At 45.5% G+C, this 21262-nt stretch overlaps 1 protein-coding gene across 3 annotated transcripts in view; it reads left to right on the top strand.

The window, feature by feature from the left end:
* Nucleotides 1–16252, top strand: part of axin1 (axin 1) — a 61739-nt gene extending 45487 nt beyond the window's left edge. For 2 of the 3 annotated variants that reach the window (XM_063185506.1, XM_063185501.1), the window contains exons 6-10: nucleotides 2483–3216; nucleotides 5570–5728; nucleotides 9054–9305; nucleotides 12635–12784; nucleotides 13617–16252. In XM_063185506.1, coding sequence (XP_063041576.1) covers nucleotides 2483–3216; nucleotides 5570–5728; nucleotides 9054–9305; nucleotides 12635–12784; nucleotides 13617–13743 — 1422 coding nt within the window. In that variant the 3' untranslated portion in view covers nucleotides 13744–16252. The remainder of the gene's footprint in view (nucleotides 1–2482; nucleotides 3217–5569; nucleotides 5729–9053; nucleotides 9306–12634; nucleotides 12785–13616) is intronic. The other variant, XM_063185513.1, reaches the window with a different exon arrangement.
* The last annotated feature ends 5010 nt before the right edge of the window (nucleotides 16253–21262 follow it).

Raw genomic sequence — 21262 nt, 5'->3', positions numbered from 1 at the left:
CTCCACCACCACCCCTTCCTCTTCCTCCTCCTCCTCCTCCCACACACCTCTCCCACTCCCCCTCTTCTCATAACCCACTACCTGGAGGGAACATCAAAGCAGAGCGATGCATAAATTATCGTCATACCCGGCTCCTCTCACAGCCCCTTCTCTCCATGTCCGGGGGTGGTTGTGTGGTTGTGTGTTGGTGTGTGGTTGTGCACACACATGCGCGCGCGTGTGTGTGTGCGTGTGTGTGTGTGTGTGTGTGCGTGTGTGTGTGTGTGTGTGTGTGTGTAATATGTGTGTGTCGGTCGGTGTGTGTGTCGGTGTGTGCATGTGTCAGGGGGGAGGGATAAGCCAGAAGGCGTCCTTAAGCCCCCAGGCTTTTGGTTTTGGTAGGGCGCTTAAGATGCATGAGGTGTAAATCAGAGCCGGCCAATCAAATCTCACGATGTCCCAGACCATCGCTACTACACACCTCGCTCTACACCACTGATGGTGACCAATGCTCGCTAATCAGTGACCACAGTCATGGTTATGATGCTGTTTACTCTCTATAACCGTCTCTGTCCCTCCTTGCCTCATTGTTCAAAAGGAGGCGATTTTTTTTTGTTTTTGGTCATTGTTTGCAGAGAGCTGCTGCGTCTGGGAGGAAAGACAAAGTGCTTTGTATGGCTGTGGATGTGGATGTGGATGTGTACGTGCGTGTTGTGTCAGGGTTTGGAGCTGGATGACGCTGACGGAGCACACTGCCACCTGCTGGTCTAATGACGGTGGTGTTTGATGGAGTTTTACCAGTTCATCGAGTTTAGGCAACCTCCAGTTTCAGAAATATAGTCAGGGGTCTAAATTAACTTTTTTTTTTCACCCCCAGCCAAAATGGCTTGTTGATGTTTATCTTACTGACCAAATGCGCTTTCACCAATGAGTGAAAGTAATAATAATAATAATACTTGTATTTATATAGCACTGTATCATACAAGGCATGCAACTCAAAGTGCTTAACAAATGGGAAAAAAACATCATTGTTAGAGATGGATTTAAAAGGAGAGGGAGAGAGGAGATGCAGAAATAGCAGGAAGGCAGAGGAAGAAGAGATAGAAAGAGATTGTAGAATCATAAGGTCAGCGTAGGTTAAGACCAGGATTCTTAGAGGCGTAAGGTCCATAGTGGCTGGGTCTAGCAAAAGTCATAGATAGTCACACTGAAATTGGGCGCTCAGATGCGGCCCCTGGTGGCATCAGGGGTGAGGAAAAACTCCCTTTCGCCTGATTCATAGTTTGTAGGGGGGGAAAGCTCAATGGTTTTCTATTCCACCAGCCGACACTGAATTTTCATAGGTATTTGGCTGGTTGGCTGGTGTTAATTTAGAGCCCTGATAATAATCATATGGGGAAGCTAAAGAAACAAAAAAGACAAGTTAGCTGCAGGGAGAAGCTGCAGTACTTAAATGCATGGATATTATCTAGTATTTGTAGCCTTTTCCATTATGGTGGATTGTAAAATGGCTGTTTTTAACTCCCTTTTTTAATTTTCTGTAATACAAAGTGAGGTCTTCTTTTCTCAGCATAGTTTTCTCACTATGTATGGAAGAAGTTTGAAATGTTAAACAGTCTTCTTGGCCGGCCACCTGTGCTGCAGAGGAACTCTGCTAGGCTGCTCTGTTGTGGGCCAGGTGTAGCTTCCACATTAATTATGTGTTCTCGTGGAGAGCGAAACAGCCGGTGCGCTATTTAGAAGGAAAAAAAACGAATTCATTACTTGCACCTTCAAGACAGTAAAGCTGGCACAAGGGCTCAGATTCTACTTTTGCTGTTAAATCCAACAGAAGGCCCGTAGTAATCAGTCAAGTCAATCAATTCTTTTTTTTTTTTCTACTGGAATTCGTGGTGGTTAAATCACACCATCCACCCTCATGTGGAATGGTCTCAATACACTTACTGAATGAATATCTTTGACTAAAACATCAATTGACCAATAAGTATACCTGCAATAGTATAATGCAGGAAAGGTAAGGAATGCATGTTTTAGGATGGGTATAAATAAATTATGTCATTATGAAAACGGCAGACTGCATGATGTATTGTGTATGCGAAATGTGTAGAGACCCGACATGCCAACATCCTCTCACCTGCCTCTCGTTTTTTTCTTTCTCCCTTCATTCTCCCCTTCTCTCTCTCTCTCTCACTCTCACTCTCACTCTCCCTCTCACACACACATACATACACACGCACACACGCACACACACACACACACACACACACATACACACACACACACAATTTACACAGACGTGCACACACACACAGAGACCTGCATTAACACACACACACACACACACACACACACACACACACACACACACACACACACACACACACACACACACACACACACACACGGCCGCACTTTAGAATAAATGGAAACGTTCCAGTAAATGGAGGTATCCAAACCACACCTCCTAACTTTGATGCTTTTTATTCCACTTTGTATTCATCAGGAGGAGGAAGGGGATGATGCTGACGTCTCGGCGGCCCCGTCCCTGTCGGGCCACCGTCTGCCTCCGCCCTCCTCGCTGCACCACGTGCCGCCCTCTCACTACGGCGCACGCTACGCCGAGTGCTCCTACAACGGCCTGCCGCTACCCGTACCTCCTTCCGCCTCCGCCGCCGCCCTGGGCCGCGACTCCCACGAGGAGAATCCCGAGAGCATCCTGGACGAGCACGTGCAGCGCGTCATGAAGACGCCCGGCTGCCAGTCGCCCAAGTCGCGCTCACCTGACGGACTCTCCGCCACCTTCGCCAAGATGCCCGGCGGCGGCGGCGCCACCCCTGCAGGTGGTGTTGGGGGGGGCGTTCTGGGCGCGTCAACAACGTTACCCATGGGCCTGCCACCCATGGGCAAGCACCTGCCGGGCCGACTCGGGCCCAAGGGCGGGGAGATGCCGGGCGCTGGGACGGCGGCGGTAGGGGCGGCGGCATTGTCCTCGTCACACCTGTACGCCAAGCACATGCTGCAGTCGGGCTCGGGGTCGGGGGTGAGGCCCAAGGAGCAGCTGGAGGCTGAGGCGGTGGCCGCCGCCATGAGGGTCCATGGGGCGGCAGCAGCAGCTGGAGGAGCAGGAGCAGCAGGGTACGGCTGGCAGGCAGCCGAGCAGCACCACTACAGCAAGGGCAGGAACTACGCCGACGGCATGATGGCCGGATCCTGCGGCATGGAGTTCATGGCCTACGGGTGAGGCATTTACTGCAGCTATTAGTCAAACCTTTCATTCATGGGTCTGTGATGTTGTGACCGACGTCAGGATGGTACAACCACAGCTAATGTGACAATTGTATCAATGAAATGATTTTCTTTTGCTTGTTTTTACTTGATTATCTCAGGAGAATATTCATCATCATTCTTGTACATAACAATTACTAATTGTTTTATGGACATTACATTGCTGCAGTTGAACCACTTGGTGTCTGCTACTAAAAAAAAGTCATCTCATCGAGATATTGCACAAAAATGGCACAACTTATGTTGAGTCTTGCGTTACTACCGTGGACGATGCAGTATGTTTTTACAATTTGTGAAGCAAACACGGATACAACTGAAGGGTTTTGACATCAACCTGAGATTGACACTTAAATCAGTATGCAAGTGATTTTATCAAATTGTTTTGATCAGAAAATGTTTCACAAATGTAACTTTAGCCAAAATGATGGAAAAACAGTGCTTTACAACATGGTTGAAAAATAGTGCCTTACAAAAATATGGTCTGCATTGTTGTACTGTGCAATCAAATCTTGCCCCATGCCTTGACAGCAGAATGGAATGGAAATTTTGTTGCTCAGTCAAGCTGTCAGGTAACCTTATTTGCATAGGAGAAAATGTTTTCCACATATTGGCTCCCCTTTTCCCTTCTTAATTTTCTCCTGTATTGCCTGTTGTGTGTTGCTTAGAAAGCAAGGGCTGTCTCAAGGGTAATGCGGAAGAACGATTTCACTTTGGGTGCAAGCCACAGCAATAACAACGTCTTTTCCCAGCTTTATTCAGGAGCATATTCAGCAAAGGCGGTTTAGGGACTACCCATCTAACAACGTGTCCTAACTGCGAGAGACTATGCTACCGTTGCATTGCACTTAAAAGTTTATGTCCACTTTAGATCAGTACATTCTATCTTTATTGCGTTATGCAATGCTAACAGCAACTCGGCGACCTGCAACTGTCAATGTACCCAGTCTTTTTTAATATAGAAACGACAAGTGTAGTGGCCGTTTGTCAAACAAAATCAAATTAAACTTCAATCAAACTGAACACTGGACAGGTAACGGCACCATTGGCAGGTAATGTACGCAGGCAAGACCAATTTCAAGTCCAATTTCCAGGCAAAGTTCTTGAATTTATGGTGGTTTATTTTTTATTCCAGTTGAGCAAACACATGGCATCTCTCATTCTGATAAAAAACCATATGCCCATCACCCAGGTGCCTACACAGATCACCACCTACTTCCTACCTATATACAGGTGTACCTGTGCCCACTATCGCCCCCAAGTGTTCAAATGATATATCGGTAATTAAATCAAAGAAAAATGACTAAAGCTATAAAGCAAAGCAATTAACTAAACAAGTAACTAGAATTATCATTTATTATTAAAATTACCACATTACTAAAATACGAATAACTAATCATAAAAAACAATAAACAAATAAACCATTAACTTTAGCATTACTTAAAAAGAATAGTATAGCTCCAACAACAAGCGTGATAAAACGCGTGTTTAAAAGTTGCGTTTGTAGCATGAGCGGTAGCTCTGTTTCAGCTGTGTTCCGTTCAAACAGTCCAACAGGAATGGATTCTGTTTCTCTCAGTTGGCTTGTTGCTCTCAGTTAGGACACTGTGTAACAATGCTACTCCTAATTGAACAGACTTTGGAGCTACATATACAGTGTAGCCTCTCCAAGACAAGCAGATCCTTAAATTCTTCTATTACCAGATGTATATCACTTGTAGATTACCACATAGAGTAAACACACCCCGCTGCACATAAGTTCAAGATTCAAAATTCAAGAATTTATTGTCGTTGTCAAAAAGGCAACGAAATTGTGTTTGGGGTACAATATTTAGTAGCAGCAGGTTTTCAAGTAAAGTGCAATAAGAGGTAAAAGTGACACCAGTGCTTGACCCCCCCAGCCCCCCCATCCCACTCCCCTCTCAAACGCGCACACACACACACACACACACACACACACACACACACACACACACACACACACACACACACACACACACACACACACACACACACACACACACACAGAAATGTCCAAAGGATAGATGAATAACATTTTAGACAGTAATGTTCCTCAGCAGTCCTGCAAATTCAAAAGTCTAATGGCCTGGTGGTAAACGCTGTTGGCCTGTCTTTTAGTGCGGCTCTGAAGGGACCTGTACCTTCTACCTGAGGGTAGCCGTTGGAACAAATGATAGGCAGGATGGTGCCAGGATGGAGGATGGTTACCATAATTATAACTATATGTCCTGCTATAGCACTCCATCTTCCAGCATATCTTATGTGTGCCACCCTGTGTTTCTTACAGCAGCAAAGGCAGCACGCTGACCAAGCGGCCGTCCAAGAAGGGTGAGGACCCGCGCAGCCTGGAGATCCCCGTGGGCTCGGAGGAACTGGACCGCACGCAGCAGATCCTCCAGTGGATGATGGAGGGGGAGGCCGTCCGACACAAGAAGAGCCCCTACGGGTCAGTTGGACCCACTAAACACTTTTGTTGAAACTTTTATTTTTATTTTTCAACCATTTTAATGAGTAAAAAACGAAAAGAAAAAAACACCACCACAACATAAATGCAACATAAACAACACACAGTCTGAGTTGGGATTCCACAAAAGATGGTAAATAATGTCCAATGTGTTCAATCAGTCACTGCAGTGTGAATAATCCATCAGGTCCATTTTACCACACAGAACTATATATTTATTGTAATTCTGTTAGTGCTAAACACTATCACTTTCAAAAGTCAAATCCTCAGTTCGATTAAAGTGGAAGTTTGAAGGGATTTTATGCCCTTCGCCTCACTCTCAAAGTTTTTGGGGCACAAGTGGCACATGCACCGGGGTCAAAGACTTGCAAAATGGCATTGTCATTCAGTGTGACTGTACTGTACTGACTGTAACTGTAAAAAACATGACTCTTTTTATTTATTTATTGTTACAGGGAATTCATGAAAGCCTCGGCTGTCATCCATTCACTTGAAACAATTTAAAAATCATGTTTTTTTGCAGTTACAGTTGGCGGAAGGTGTCCGTAACACTGAATGACAAAGACGTCTTTGACCCACCGGCAAAAGCAAGGGAGTTGATCTGTGGCATAGATCTGTATGCTATTATTGCCTTGGCCTGTCCATAGTAGCAGCTGTGATGTCACATCATCTCCCCAGTCACCACTTCAAGCCTTTCAGCAGCACATAGCCTTAAAAGAACACTCCATTTGTAGTGGATTAACATGCAGCTGATCTAGTGTAATCCCATTTAATGGTTTTATGCTACCCTAATGGCTGAGGCGCTGCGGCCAGATTCAAACTCCTACTGCCAGATGCCAGTTTAGCAGGACGTCAAAAGGCTTTGAAATTGATCTGATTTCCCAAAACATTTGTCGTTCCTGTAAGCGGTTCTCTTGCTGCGTGTGTATACTTTGTAAATGTAAGACTGTTAAGCGGTGGCTGATCGATGCCACAAGATACACAGAGTCGTGAGGTTTCACGGATGTGGTAACCGCTCAATTCTTGCCACGAAGACATTGTGTTCGAATCTTCACGCACTGTTGGCCTCGGATCAATATGGGTTATGTAATTGCTGCTATTTGTGAGGTGAGGTGAAATATTGGGATGATCAAGGTTACAACGAGAATGGAAGGTTCTTCTAAAGAACCTTCTGTGTTGTTGCACGGCAACAATGACTCCATCTCCAGCACATCCATTCTCCAGGGGTCAGCTGCGGTCAACAAACGTCATGTAAACATGAAAAGAATGAATGTAGCGGTGAAGGAACATGGTGTTGCGACTGGTGACTCGCTCACCCCAACATTGTGTCGACAGATCAGTATATGCCATTGCACCAGATGAATAAGTGAGTGAGATGCATGGTGGTCGAACATGTTCATGGATCAGCACGTGCTACAGAGAAAGTCACTGTGGTGGTGGTGGTGATGACCAAAGATTGGCATTAAAACGCTGCAAAGTGGTCAAGCGGATTTGATAGTACTTGGGGTTATGGTTAAAGCAATATGCTACAGTGATAATTACCATGCATTTTGGCTTACACACAGTATTAAACCATCAGATTCTGCGCATGCGTGTGTCGAGATGAATTTGCTGGGATGGCACGTGTGAGTCACCATGTCAGGCTTGTCCTTGATTGACAGCAGTAGGCCACGGTGGAAGAGGCGGCTGACAGCAGAGCTGACTGCAGCAGCAGAAAGTCACCACGACACGACACGACACGACACAACGTGTAGCGCTGACAGTGCTGCAGGGCCTTAGACAACTCGGCACACGCTGCAAGAGATATGGGGATAATGGGCCTCCAGAATCATCTTCATAAGGATCCGTGACGGGTGTGACAAGGACCAACACTGTCATTCGATTGATTTTATTAATTTGTTTATTGGCGTAGTATTAACAATTACCATTTTTGCTTGCTGGCACAGCTAGCTTTCTTTGTTTTTGGTTAGTTTTGGATAGGAAACTCATGATATGACATGATGACAACCTATGACAAGTCATTTTTAGCGATCACCTCACCTCACCCCTGGAAGAATGCCTGAGCCCATCCCCTCAAGCGACGGGCTCAAAACTGTCAAAAGTGTGCAGGGCAGAAACGTCTGCAGTTAGAAAGCATAGCCTATAGCAGAGGGCCAATTACGTCACCTCGGAGATCTTTCTCTCACTGACATTGGGAAAGTTCTCCTTCCGCTGACAACACTTAATGCAACCATTTTTTTGGAATGCGGTAAGGTCACACTGAGTCCCCTATGCAAGCTGCTCGGTGACATAGAATCAAGGGGACTTGTATGATTCTGTCAAATATCTGTACATTTCCTACCAATGGCTATGTCACATAGCTGGAAAAGCAAATGGAAGCAAGGCACTAGTTTTGTTTTATAATCATTTTCATGCCATTGTTTCATTTTTCCCCCTTCTCCTCTTTATTCTCCCTCTAAGGAGTCAAGCGAAATTCAACACTTCACTTTTTACTCTGTTAAGGTTTGGAAAAAAAGCTTTTTTTGTGAGCGTACCATCTCCGTAGCATCTTGTGTACCAAACATTTTAACGTTTCCATTTTTCTATATTACGGCACAGATGGTACAAGCTGTTCACAGCTGTACTGTTAGACAGATTCATTCAACTGGAAGCATTTTCACTCTGCTCTCCCTCTTTTCCTCTACCCTTCTCTCCGCCCCGTTGGAGGACGTCCATTCCTCTTCTTTTTCTCTCAGGAGATCCCTGAAAGTTATAGCCTGATAAACCAGCCTAAATGTGAGACCGGAGTAATTTAGTCTGGCCCCGATGAACGATGCGTCCGAAGACTGTTGATGAAAACAACCTGTTGTTTTTTCAAACCGTGCCGGCACTCTGACCAATCGGTGATCTTTGCCGTTGATGTGCTTTCCCAACTGTGTTGCGAGGTTCGTCGTCACTTTCTCAAAACCTCGCCCGCTTTGATTAAAAACAAATCGCTGCATTGTGATTGGTTTTGCCTGACTCAGGGCACAGCGTTCAAACGTTCTCAGATCCGAGGCCAGACCCACTCGCTAGCTGAAAAACTTCGGCGTCCAGCGGGTGGCGCTGGTTTACCAGGCTATGAAAGTTATGCTGCGCTGTGATTTATGGTTGTAACATACAGTATAATTTGTAACCCTGTTCCTCTTCTGCCATGTATCCATTCCTCTTGTTTCCATCTCACCAAGCATGTCAACCCTCCATATTTTGCTGAATAAGCTCCAACATATACAACGCATGTAACCCTATTGTTCCTCTTCTCTCTCTCTCTCTCCCTTGTCTCTAATAGGAGCATATCGGGCACCAAGAAGAGTCATGAGACGTCGCGTCCCAGCTCGGTAGAGCGGCCGGGCGCCGTGCACCCCTGGGTGACGGCCCAGTTCAGCCGCGGCAGCAACGTGCAGCCCTCGCACCCCTTCATCCAGGACCCCACCATGCCGCCCAACCCCGCGCCCAACCCCCTCACCCAGCTGGAGGAGGCGCGCCGCAGGCTGCAGGAGGAAGAGAAGAAGAAGAGCTCCACGCTGCAGAGCAAGCAGAGGTAAGCACATGACATGGATATGGCCGTCTAGTCTGGCCGTCTGTCTATCTGTCTGTCTGTCTGTCTGTCTGTCTGTCTGTCTGAGCAAGCAGAGGTAAAGACATGACATGGATATGGCCGTCTGTCTGTCTGTCTGTCTGTCTGTCTGTCTGTCTGTCTGTCTGTCTGTCTGAGCAAGCAGAGGTATGAGACATGACATGGCTCTGGCCGCCATTGTTGCTGTACAGCATTCTGGCACTGGGCCTGAGTGTGCATGTGAGCGAGCGAGTGAGTGAGTGTCTGTCTGTCTGTCTGTCTGAGCAAGCAGAGGTAAAGACAAGACATGGCTCTGACCGTCGCCGTCGTTGCTGTACAGCATTCTGGCACTGGGCCTGAGTGTGTGAGTGTCTGTCTGTCTGTGTGTCTGTCTGTCTCTCTGAGCAAGCAGAGGTAAAGACATGACTCTGGTCATCAATGTTGCTGCACAGCACTCTGGCACTGGGCCCGCGTGTGCATGCGAGTGAGTGTTTGTCTGTCTCTCTGTCTGAGCAAGCAGAGGTAAAGACACAGCACTCTGGCTCTGGGCGGCGCCTGCGTGTGCATGTGAGTCGCTGTTTGTCTGCCTGTTTGTGTGTCTGTCTGAGCAAGCAGACGTGAAGCATGATCATCTGACTGACCCATTGAGAGTATGGACTGACCTGACGGGAACGTTGTAATGTATTCTGGCATTGTGCCTGTATTTGTCTGTCTGAGCAAGCAGAAGTAAGATGGTGCTCTGACTGACCTGTGTGCGTGTGTGGGAGTGTGTGGCCTTATGGGAGAGTGTGTGTAAGTGCACACATTATTGCAAGTGCTCACATTATAGTTCCTTCATTTTTAAGTTGGAGCTGGTGTAAACGGATCACTCCCCAAAAATGCAGACATACAAGCCACCAGACATACTTATCAGTCTTCATCAGACCGTTTGAAGTATCCAGCCCTATGTCTGAATCATGTATCAGTTGAGTGTCTAGTATATAAGGACGAGGTGATGAGGGGCTCTGATTGAGAGCGCTGCGCTGTGTCATGCTGTGCCTTTGATCTGAACACATTGAATGAATACCCCACCCCCACCCCTCCCTTGTCTCGTCAGCACCAGACTTTGTCAGGGCGTCTTTGCTATGCAGAGACAGAATGTGAAACAGAGAGAGACGCAGACAGACAGACAGACAGATAGATAGAGTTGGTGATGTTCTGATTTTTAGATCATCATCATCTGATGCCTCGGTAGTGCATTTGTGGCTGTGACGTGCAAGTGTACTGGTATGATGTTGAGTTGTTTGGGGCTTGTGTGTGGATATATCGAAGCCAATTGGAGCCAGTTTTTTGGCTTTCTCTGCACTTAATCCCATTTTCACTAGTGAATCACATTGACGTACACACACTAGTCTGTAGCAGTGGGCTGCCTGCTGAGCGGCGCCCGGGGAGCAGTGTTGGGGTTAGATGCCTTGCTCAAGGGCACTTCAGCCGTGGTCCAGTCGGGCATTGAACCGGGAACCCTTCGGTTGCCAACCCAGTGCTCTAACCACTGTGCCATGGCTGCCCCCAAGGCCCCCCCAAGTGTTTGTGTTGTCTTGTCTTGTCTTTGGTGTTGGCCTTGACAAGTCTGTGTTTTTTGTTTGTGTCCGTGTCTTGTGTTGTCTTGCATTGTGCCTCTGTGGTTATTGTATTTTTTGTTTTTGTTTATTTGTCATTGTATTGTCCGTGTGGGTCTGGGGTCCGTATCTCGAAAGCGTCTTTGCTAGGTCCTTCGTAAAGAGCGACTCAACTCTCTCTCGACAGCGACGCTCACCACTGAATCCAAGGGAATGGTAAGACGGTTTTAAGACGGTCTTAAGATGGTTAGCAACGACAAGAATCGAGAAACGGACCCCTGGCCTGCTTGCCTGCCTGTGTGCGCCTGTGCCTTGTTGCTCTTCTCCTCTGCTGTTCCCTACTCCTGTGTACTTGGCGCTAACTGAGGGTTGTTCCTCAGGTATGTGCTGGAGGTGATCCAGAGGGGGCGCTCCGCCGTGCGGCCCGCTCTCTTCCCCTCGCTCGGCGTGGTGCCGGCCGTCTCCGACACGGAGCTCTCCGAGCCCGAGTACGTGCCCGACCCGTACCCGTACCCGTACCCGTACGCTGCCCTCATTAGAAGCCCACATTCCCACCCTACCACCTCCCATTCCTCCTCCTCCTCCTCCTCCTCCCCACCAAAACCAAAACCCACTCCACCTCCCCAACCCCACCTCCCCATTACCGGCCTTCTCGCTTTGCACCGCGGCCTCCCTCCACCAGCCTCCTCTCCTCTCCACTCCTCTCCCGAGGTCGCTCTCATAGTCCCAAGTCCACACTCCCTCCTGACCTGACCCGACCCGACCCCCATGGTCTTGTTTTTGTTACTTGCCGTACCAAGCCATTACTGTCCCCATCCTCCCCTCCCTCCCTCCCTCTCACCTGCCATTCTCTGAAATCCTTAGGTGATAGCGCTAAGAAGTGGTAGGCCCGTACTGTATATAGTGTATATATATACAGTCATTGGGTAGGCTAGGAATAACTGTGGGCCCTTCTCAAAACCTAGGACGGTGTCCTTCCAAGTGTATAAGCCTAATTAGTCACACCCACTGATTGGATACTCTTTTATTAGTCACACCCAGTGATAGGATATTCTGTAGAGTTCACCAAGGAGTATCCAATCACTGGGCGTGACTAATTAGGCTGATAGATACACTTGGAAGGACACTGTCCTAGGTTTTGAGAAAGGCCCCATGCCTCCCCAGCCTTTTGTCTAGCCGCCATTCAGTGGTGCGATCAGTGGGATTGATTTTAGCATGCATTACCCATTGCAAACAAAGTTCAGAGGGACATGCCCATACTGAATATCCCCACGTCTGTGTACTATCCATGGCTTGCTGACCATAACATTTTGAAGGTGTCATCATTTTGGATGTGATGCACCATCTTCGGCTCTGACCAAGAACCTCATCTCCATCATCATCATCATCATCATCGCCGCCAACTAAAAGATACACCCAAGGTGTTCCCAACATGACCATTGTCGCCGCAGCAGGCACATTACAAACTGCCATCTCCTGCTGCTGCAATGTCCCTCTGTACAAACACACTGTGGCATTGTGCCCAGCAAATGTATCCTTTTTTTTAAACTACTGTGGAAGAAAAGATTTCCCAGTAGACTGAAAAAGGATGTGCTCATCTGATCATCTTGTTTTGCTGCTGTTGTTGTTGTGTAGCGCTATGCAGTTTGTGTGTAACACAATGCAATGTAATATAATGGTTTCCCTCCTCTCCCCTCGTCCTCTCTTTCCTGGCAGACACAAAGCGGTGAAGAAGCAGCCGTGCGAGAATATCATTGTGGCCTACTACTTCTGTGGAGAGCCCATCCCCTACCGCACCTCTTCTAAAGGGAGGATAGTCACACTGGGCCAGTTCAAGGAGCTGCTCACCAAGAAAGGGAGCTACAGGTTAGAGACAATACGCACCTTCGCACGCACGCACAAACACACACTCACAGAGCTCTTTCTCTCTCTCTCTCTCTCTCTCTCTCTCTCTCTCTCTCTCTCTCTCTCTCTCTCTCTCTCTCTCTCTCTCTCTCTCTCTCTCTCTCTCTCTATCGCATGCACGCACGCACGCACAAACACACACTCACAGAGCTCTCTCTCTCTCTCTCTTCTCTCTCTCTCTCTCTCTCTCTCTCTCTCTCTCTATCGCATGCATGCATGCATGCACGCACGCACGCACACACACATACACAGAGTGAAAGAAAGACATTAAGGACTAGCCTGAAATGTACCCTTAATACCCTGAAATGTATTTTAAATTAGAAGCATACCCATACACAATATCAGTCTGAGCCCAATCAAATACAGTGCAAAACATCAACGTCATATTTTAAATGTATTAAATGCCTTTATTTTAAAATGTGATGTCGTGTTAGTCACACAAAATGGGCACCGTACATTTTACATGCTACCTATGTTTGAAGATGTTTGAAGTCTTGTCATGTTGCATTATTCTGATGCGGAGCTCTTGGGCTGGAAATCGTCATAGTATTTCCCCCAGTCTGTGGCATACATCCGCAACTGATGCAACACATACACTCGCCTGTACACTGTGTGCATTTCACTGGAATAGCTTCTTGGGTTTAGGAGCGCCTTGTAACAATTACTGTTTGTCTTTCTTTTTTCTTTCTTTCTTTCCTTCTTTCTTTCCTCTCTCTCTCCCTCTCTCTCTCTCTCTCTCTCTCTCTCTCTCTCTCTCTCTCTCTCTCTATGTCTTCCTGAATCCGTCCATCAGGTATTACTTCAAGAAAGCGAGCGATGAGTTCGATGTTGGGGCTGTGTTTGAAGAGGTACGTGAAGACGATGCAATCTTGCCCATCTTCGAGGAGAAGATCATCGGGAAAGTGGAGAAGATCAACTGAGCAAAGATGGACAAAAGAAGAAGAGAGTGTTGCGAACGAGTGTATGTGCATGAGAGGAGAGGAGGGGGAGCGAACGAACGCGAGACAGAGAAGAAAGAGAGATGATGGTGAGTGTGAGTCAGGTAGATGGGGGTGTTTTGGTTGAAGGATGGCAAGGTAGGTGAGGTGAGGTGAAGTAGGGACGTAGTGCTGGAAGGTGATGGGAGTGCTGAAATGGACTCCGAGATGGACGCGTCGGCGAGAAAAGGGAAAATGGGTGCTGCAAGCAGGTGCTGAGAAAATGGTCCAGTGAATGTGTGTGTGTGAAGTGAAAATGTTTAAGCACTAGAGGCAGAGAGGGAGAACAAGGGGGAGTAAGCGCGAGCTAGAGAGAGAGAAGGGGGTAGGGGGTCGTGCACATTCTAGAGGGAAAGGACTGTCCCTCTCATGGGTCACGATGATGACTACATGTAATGGCTCCAGTGGGCCTCCTCTCATTGCCCCTCCCAGGGCAGCTGGAATATAACCCCCCCCCCACTCCCCCCAACTGCCTATGGGGCATCGCTCTAGCCACTCCTGCCCTGTGCTAGAGAGCGGAAGCAATATCACATGGATGAAATGAACAGAGACAATAAAAAGGAGGATGAATTGAACAGAGGAATCAAAGGAAGGTGATGGAGGAGGGAGGGTGGGAATGCGTATTCTTACCTTTTTTGGTATATTTCTAACTGAAATGTAATGTAGCATTGCGAAAGACAAAAAATTGACTAGGACAAAAAAAAGCAAAATTACTATGAATCTGTTTACTAAAGCTGCATATTTTTGATATGATGTTATCAGACGGAAGGTATCCTTTCTAATGTAACAACTTGTAATTTTTTTTTATATGTACCTGGTACCAGATGTGTACAGATTGTCTGTTTTAAAACAAGAGAGTTAAAAAAAAAGTTTTATATCTATTTAAATATTTAAAAAAGACAAAGCTATTTGGTTTGAAAATCTTATTATAAAGCTGTGGCACAGTATCTGAGGTTTTCTCTCAGGGCTTTTATTTCTGGAGCCCTCGTAGGGAACCTAGACACCATAGCCCCCTTGTATTTACCAAGTGCTTTTAACCCCTGCCCCCAACCTAACCCAACCCAACCCAACCTTACCCAAACTAACCCAGCCACTTGTAATGATTCTGCTTGTTAATCGGCAAATGGTCGATGGAAAGGCATTAAGTCCCGGCTGCACTTGTCATTGCGTTGAGAGGACAAAAAGGAAAGTCGCCTTGAGACGCTCTCGCGCTCAACTCTGCCTTCTGTAGTAGCTAACACCGAATAGGATGTTTTGTTGTTGTTTTTAACAGAAAACTTGCACAACATGCATTGCGTGTACTTGTGTGCCAGCCCCAAAGTGTTTAGCTAGGTCTGAAGATGAGGTGCAAGTGGCTGACGAGCATTTTAAGCATTTGTCAAAATAAGACACTCACCCGTGTCCTCGCAAAAACCAGGGGCCAAGTACGGCTTTACACCCTCATTTCCCCAAGTACTTAAAAATCAAATCCCCCTCATTCAGTTGTGCACCCGAGCAAAAGACAAAAACGTAGTGCTGGGATGGAAGAATCATGGCTTCATCCCGCTGTGGGTGGCTGAAGTTGAAAAGAAGCGAGCGTGAGAGCACCCACTTGAGGACACCTAAACATGAGATGTCAGCATTTACTTAACCTTAGGGCTCCTGCGGCCATCTTGAAGTGCTTGTATATCTTTCATATGCTGTACAGCGTGTATGGAAGATGAGTGGCCTGTTGAAGTATCAGCATTTGTGAAGAGGTGATGGTGGTGTTTTTTGTTTCTTTTTATTTGTTTTTGTTTTTCTTTTGTTTCCTCTTTTTTTTGTTTTTGTTTTTAGGATGTGAGTTGTGTGCAGGAGGCCTGTGTCGTGTTGAGAACTTGCAGGCACCTTTAGAGGCGTTTCAATGAGATCTTTAGGGTCCAGTGTCAAAGAGTGCCATTGGATGATTCAATTGTCATGTTTACGCTTACCTTAATGTATTAAGACATAAAAAAGAAAAGAGCTGAACTAAATGAACGAATTGTAGCCTTTTAGCTTAATATGGCTAAATATGGTGCCTGGTTGGAACGTGTCATGATAACGAAAAATTCTAGCCTAAACAAAATGTCTACTTTTTGTTTTTGTTTTCTACAGATCACAAACACCAAAGACAACAAGGGTTAATGTTTCCCACCCATTTTGAAATTATATTTCTTATTTTCTGTATTTCCTCAAAATTATATTTTGAGCAATCCAAACCCAGTCATAAATATATACTCGTATACTTGTGTCGAAGATCTTGCACATTATTATTTGATTGATAATGCTTAAATAGGGAGGTAGAATCGGTGCCAGATGGAGAGTGGTCATTTGTGGTAGTAGTGTTTACAACTTGGGGGTGGGGGGTAAAACTGGTGGGAAGAATCACAGGAGGTTGTACGTTGAATGGGCTGCAACTCTCAGTAGGCACTATAAAAATATGGAGCTTTTCTTTTTTTTTAAAAAGACCTTTTTATTTTCAACTAATTTCAATCTTAAAATCAGATGACTGAAATCTAAATAAAATACATTTTTATTTTCAACTAATTTCAATCTTAATATTAGATGACTGAAATCTAAAAAAAATAAACTCTTTCATATCTCCTTTGGCTGAGTGCAAGTATTTAGAGGGGAAAGACACAAGCGTATCCCTTTATATGTTGTTGTTTTTATATGTCCACATTAAAAAAAAAGTTATCATGATGAATTGTCCTTGACCATAAACTTGAAACGGTTATCGGTACTCGAATGTGTTTGTCATTGATTCCAGAGGTGTACATCTTGGATTCAGAACGTGAGATAATAACCAGAGAGTGGATAACATCTGTAATAACCCTTCCACGTTTTTATTCTAACACAAGTGACTCAAGTCGAGTGGGCTCATTCATTAAGCAGTAATCTGCTTTAGACAGCAGGGGGGGATGTTTCAGAAAGCAGGGCTAGTGTCTACGTGGGTATTTTGACTGAGCAAGTCATATGTCTGCTAATAGAAGAGACCTGTGGCTTTGTTTTGAATGAAGGATAAACCTGCAAGACTCCTCTATTAAGAGACTTACAACTCACTCTGGGCCAACTTAGCTGAGCTAGTATACTAAACCGCCTTTTAGAAATATGCCCCCGGGAGGGGGACATTTTGCGGGCAAGGTTTTGTTTCACACTCTGAACCCTTGGTGACACTTCTGCTTGATTCCATGGTGGTGTAGTAGTGCTCCATGTTGCTGTTGGGCACAGCTAGAGGTGACCTCAGAAACTAAAAGCTAAAACCACCTTTACTGTGATGGGCCATACACGGACGAGATGGCGCTCGCTTCGCTTCCACTCGCCTCTACTGGCCTTTGTTTTGTACATAGACGTCACAGAGTGCCTTCTGTCCCCCTGGCAACCCCCCACCCTCTCCCTCTCCCTCTCGCATCCACTATGTCATTTCATCTCGTCCAGCTTTCAATTTCCAGGAACATGAACCATGTGTTTTGTTTTGTTTTGTTTTGTTTGTTTGTTGTTTTGTTTTGTTTTGTTTTGTTTGTTTGTTGTTTTGTTTTTTGTTTTGTTTTGTTCGTTGGTTGGTTTCATAGCAAGGATGGCTGCATTTCTGTCAGTCAGTCATTAAGTGTAAAGACATGCATCCTCAACTCTTTGGATAAAAAAAACTTTTTTCTATGTAAATATGTACATTTCTAAAGATGGCTACCAGCAACTCCATTTGGACGTGTAGTGCCCTGGTCCTGCCCCTGGTGCTCTGACCACCAGTGTGCTGGCGTGTACAGCTATTATTTACAGGTACTTGAACAATAAAGACATGTAATAAACCTATAACTCTGGTGTTTGCCTGTCTCTCTGACGTATGCTGTTAATATTAATGTTGAAACTAATATTGATATTGATGATGGTGAGTCGCTTGCCTTGACTCTTGACATTTAGTTGTAGTCTTTCTAAGTGTATTCTACATATCCCTGGAGCCCAAGATTTTTTTTTCAAGCAGAGGACATCAGAGTAGCCTCAAGAAACACCGTCACGGACTGTGCTTTGTGCTAGAACGCAGCCTGTAGCTTTACCTTATTTGTGCCGTTTCGTTGTCTTCATTTACCTGCTGTTACCTAGGGGTGGCAGTGTTGGTCCTTTGTACGAAGTGTTCATTCTACCAGTCTTCCTGTCAATTTGCTCTAAAGGCGTCCTACAGGAGAGGCAAATAGGCAATGATTATTGCCGTATTCAGGCCCTCATTCTGGCACCCTGTTTCAGCTCACATGGAGAGGTAGGCCTACTTGTACTGCTTTTATGGTCAGTTTGCACTTGTATACCTGGGCAAAACTCAAAGATAAGACATACATGTTAACATATAGCCCTAGTGGTACAGACTTAAGCACATACATATGAAGCATAAAACACAAGACAGACCTGGAACTCCAAGCCAAAAAAATACCATATACAGCCACAGTAACAACACAAGCATGGCTGCACAATAGGACCAACATGCATACATGCAGTCCCCTAAACACAGTATTGGAAGAGCTAAGCAAAGAGCCACTGAAGACATTTGGTCAAGAGATGGAGACAAGAATTCAGAATGTCAGCTTTTATATCCTGGTTAAATATGATTTATTGACCCGTTTAGAAGTCATGTCATCACCGACTGTGTGCACATTGTTGACTCAAACACACACACAAACAGACAGTAAAGACCCTAAAGAGTGAAGACCTGCCGGCCTGGTGTAGGCCTTTATGTTTGTAAAAATAGAGGTCCTGAAAAGTGCACTTGTTACGCTATTCCGAGTGGGAAGAAGCTGTTCCAAAACGATAGATGTTTGTGGTTACAAGAAAATGAATGAAGGCTACCAACTGGACTGAGGACACCATCAGGAATGACCGTGTCTGTGGCGCCCACTTCAATCATCTGAAGTTATCGTGACCACCTATTTCTTTTTTTTGGAAAAAAAAACACCTGGCTAGTTTCTTTACAAATGTGCCGTGCATGGTCAATTCTGCTCAGTAAAGGGGTCTATACAGCTATATGAAAAATGTGTATAAAACCCTTTTTTTGAACACATACCCTTTTCAGGTGAACAAAGGTAGGCCTATTTAAACATGTGACTGACCAGTTGACCAGGTGACTTTTTCAGACATTAAATGCCTGACTACTCTTCTTTTTTCGCCTGGTCTAAACCTTTGATCACTGCATTTCTTGTCAAAGACTACTGTAAGCCAACATGAAGACCAGGGAGCTGCCTACAGTGTATGGGAGAACAACAAGCCATTTTGTAGCTGAGAAACAAAGGAAAATCAGATTTATCAGACAAATATTGGACACGGCAAGTAAAATCATTTGGAATGCACTGGACAGAAAAGAATCTACACTTGAGCACTGAGCAATAGACTTTGAAGAGGTTGATCAAGGAAAACAACAGAAGATGACAAAAATATTGTGAGGTCTGCAAAGAAAATAACAAAACATCAGTAATACTGTAAGTCACATCACCAACAGTGCAGGGTTGAGGGTATCACAATCAAATTTGCTCATCACAAAAAAAGGCTCAGAGAGCAGAAATAGACAAGCAATGGGTCTACCACAAATGCAAGACAATCATCAGCAGTAAGGATCTGAGCGGAGATTTAAATCTACAGAGGAGACCCACAAAAGTTCTGGTACACAATCGTATGGATTGATATGGTTATGGTTGAACTACCAAAGTCATTGAAAGGACAAAGTGTGGAGAAAGAAAGGTACTGCTTATGATGTAAAACCTACAAGCTCATATGTTAAAAAAAAATGATCATGGCTTGGGCTGCTTCTGAAACAGACCTTTTATTGATGATGTAATGGATCAATAAATTCAATAGGGGGGAATCAATCCCTTGACCTTAGCCCACCCAGTTGTGCATGCATTTAATCTGACGAAGAGACTGAAGGGAGAAACAAACAAAAACTGAAAGAAGATGTAATACTAAGAAAGAAGTATGCAATACTATCATAAATAAATTACTTTATCACTTTGGTGGTAGAGTTGCAGGCTTGAAGAATTACAATCAGGAGCTGTTGATTAGAAGGTGTGCATTTGAGTACACATCACTTGATAGAAACAGCTCGTTAAGAGGATGAGCAATTGTTTCTTTATGTCAGAATATGGCACTAGTGTTGCTACCCTTTCCAGTTTTCCCAGATTGTCCCGGTATTTATTGGTCTATCCAGGGGGAAAATATAGGCTATATCTCAAATCACACAATTTTGTCAGTGCACAGTGCGCACAGCGAGTGCACAGTGCGCACAGTAGTGCACTGAGGTCTTTAGTGCATAGTGTCGTGGAAAAATGTGAGCACTATGCACTGTGCCCTCGCTGGAAGTGGTGGCTGAGCATGGCATTAACTCGCCAAAATGGGAGCGTGTTCCCCGGGTTCTATGTTCCCCGGTCTTTGTGTGGGACCGGGGAACTTAGGACCCTTTCTCTAAAAAATGATTCCCTGCATGCAATCTTTCCAAGTTTTCAAATTGTGTACTTCCCAAAACCATCCCTAAACCTAATCTCTCAGCAGTGCTTAATTTGTCAAGCGGGAAGTCCCGGAGCGCAGAGGATAGGTGGCTCCCCCCCGAGGGGGGGTCTGTGATGTCTTTCCCTGAGGTTCCATCCAAGGTTCCGAAGCTCTCGTCTGAGGTTCCGGAGCTAGCTCCCCCTTGCTCCCCCTCAAATTAAGCACTGCCTCTCAGTAATGCAATGTTTCTGAGTTATAAATTTGTGCCCTGACCAAAACTATCCCTAAACCTAACCTGTCACACGTGCAACAACAGCCTGCGCTTTGCCATGCGGCAGCAGTCTACTTGGAGGCAGAGGGGAACATAGAACCCTTTTGAAAAAAGGGTCCTATGTTCCCTGGTAGCGGGGGAACATAGGACCCGGGGAACAAAGGGATGACCCCGCCAAAATATCAGTTGGCTACTGTTTACAATGCACAGCGTCTGGTGCTTGTATTTCTATTTCCTTCACCCCAAAAGACAACAATCACACATACAACACTTTGGTTGGTATGAAAAGGTTGGTGTCCCAAACTAGAGTGGCGCTGCCCTGTCAACATGGCCTACTCGTGATCTAATCTACAAACCGACAAGAGTAGCCTTGCATATTGCTGTACTCTGTGTTGCCTGTATTACTTGTATATTGCTGTACCGTGCCTCCCCACACTTTGAATGTACAGAGCGTCGCTTTGGGCTTAACGGTCATTTAGTGTAATTATGTAATGAGACTCACACATTATGCCCATCTCTGAGCTATGCTGCGCTTTGCTACTTTTGTGCGTTCACAGAAAAGGAAGGGCTCATAACCTCCAACCACATCCCTCCCACCACCCAACAGCACTCCTTTTAACAGTCATTGCATATAGACTTCATCGCATTCCCCCTTCCGACTTTCATATATATTCTGTGTTCTAGCCCTCTCCTCCCCTCTCCTCACCTCACCTCTCCTCTCCTCTCCTCTCC

The sequence above is a fragment of the Engraulis encrasicolus genome, chromosome 2, assembly GCF_034702125.1.
Source record: "Engraulis encrasicolus isolate BLACKSEA-1 chromosome 2, IST_EnEncr_1.0, whole genome shotgun sequence".
NCBI classification, from domain to species: domain Eukaryota; kingdom Metazoa; phylum Chordata; class Actinopteri; order Clupeiformes; family Engraulidae; genus Engraulis; species Engraulis encrasicolus.
Note: the sequence above shows the minus strand (reverse complement) of the source record. Positions and strands in the feature narration are given on the sequence as shown.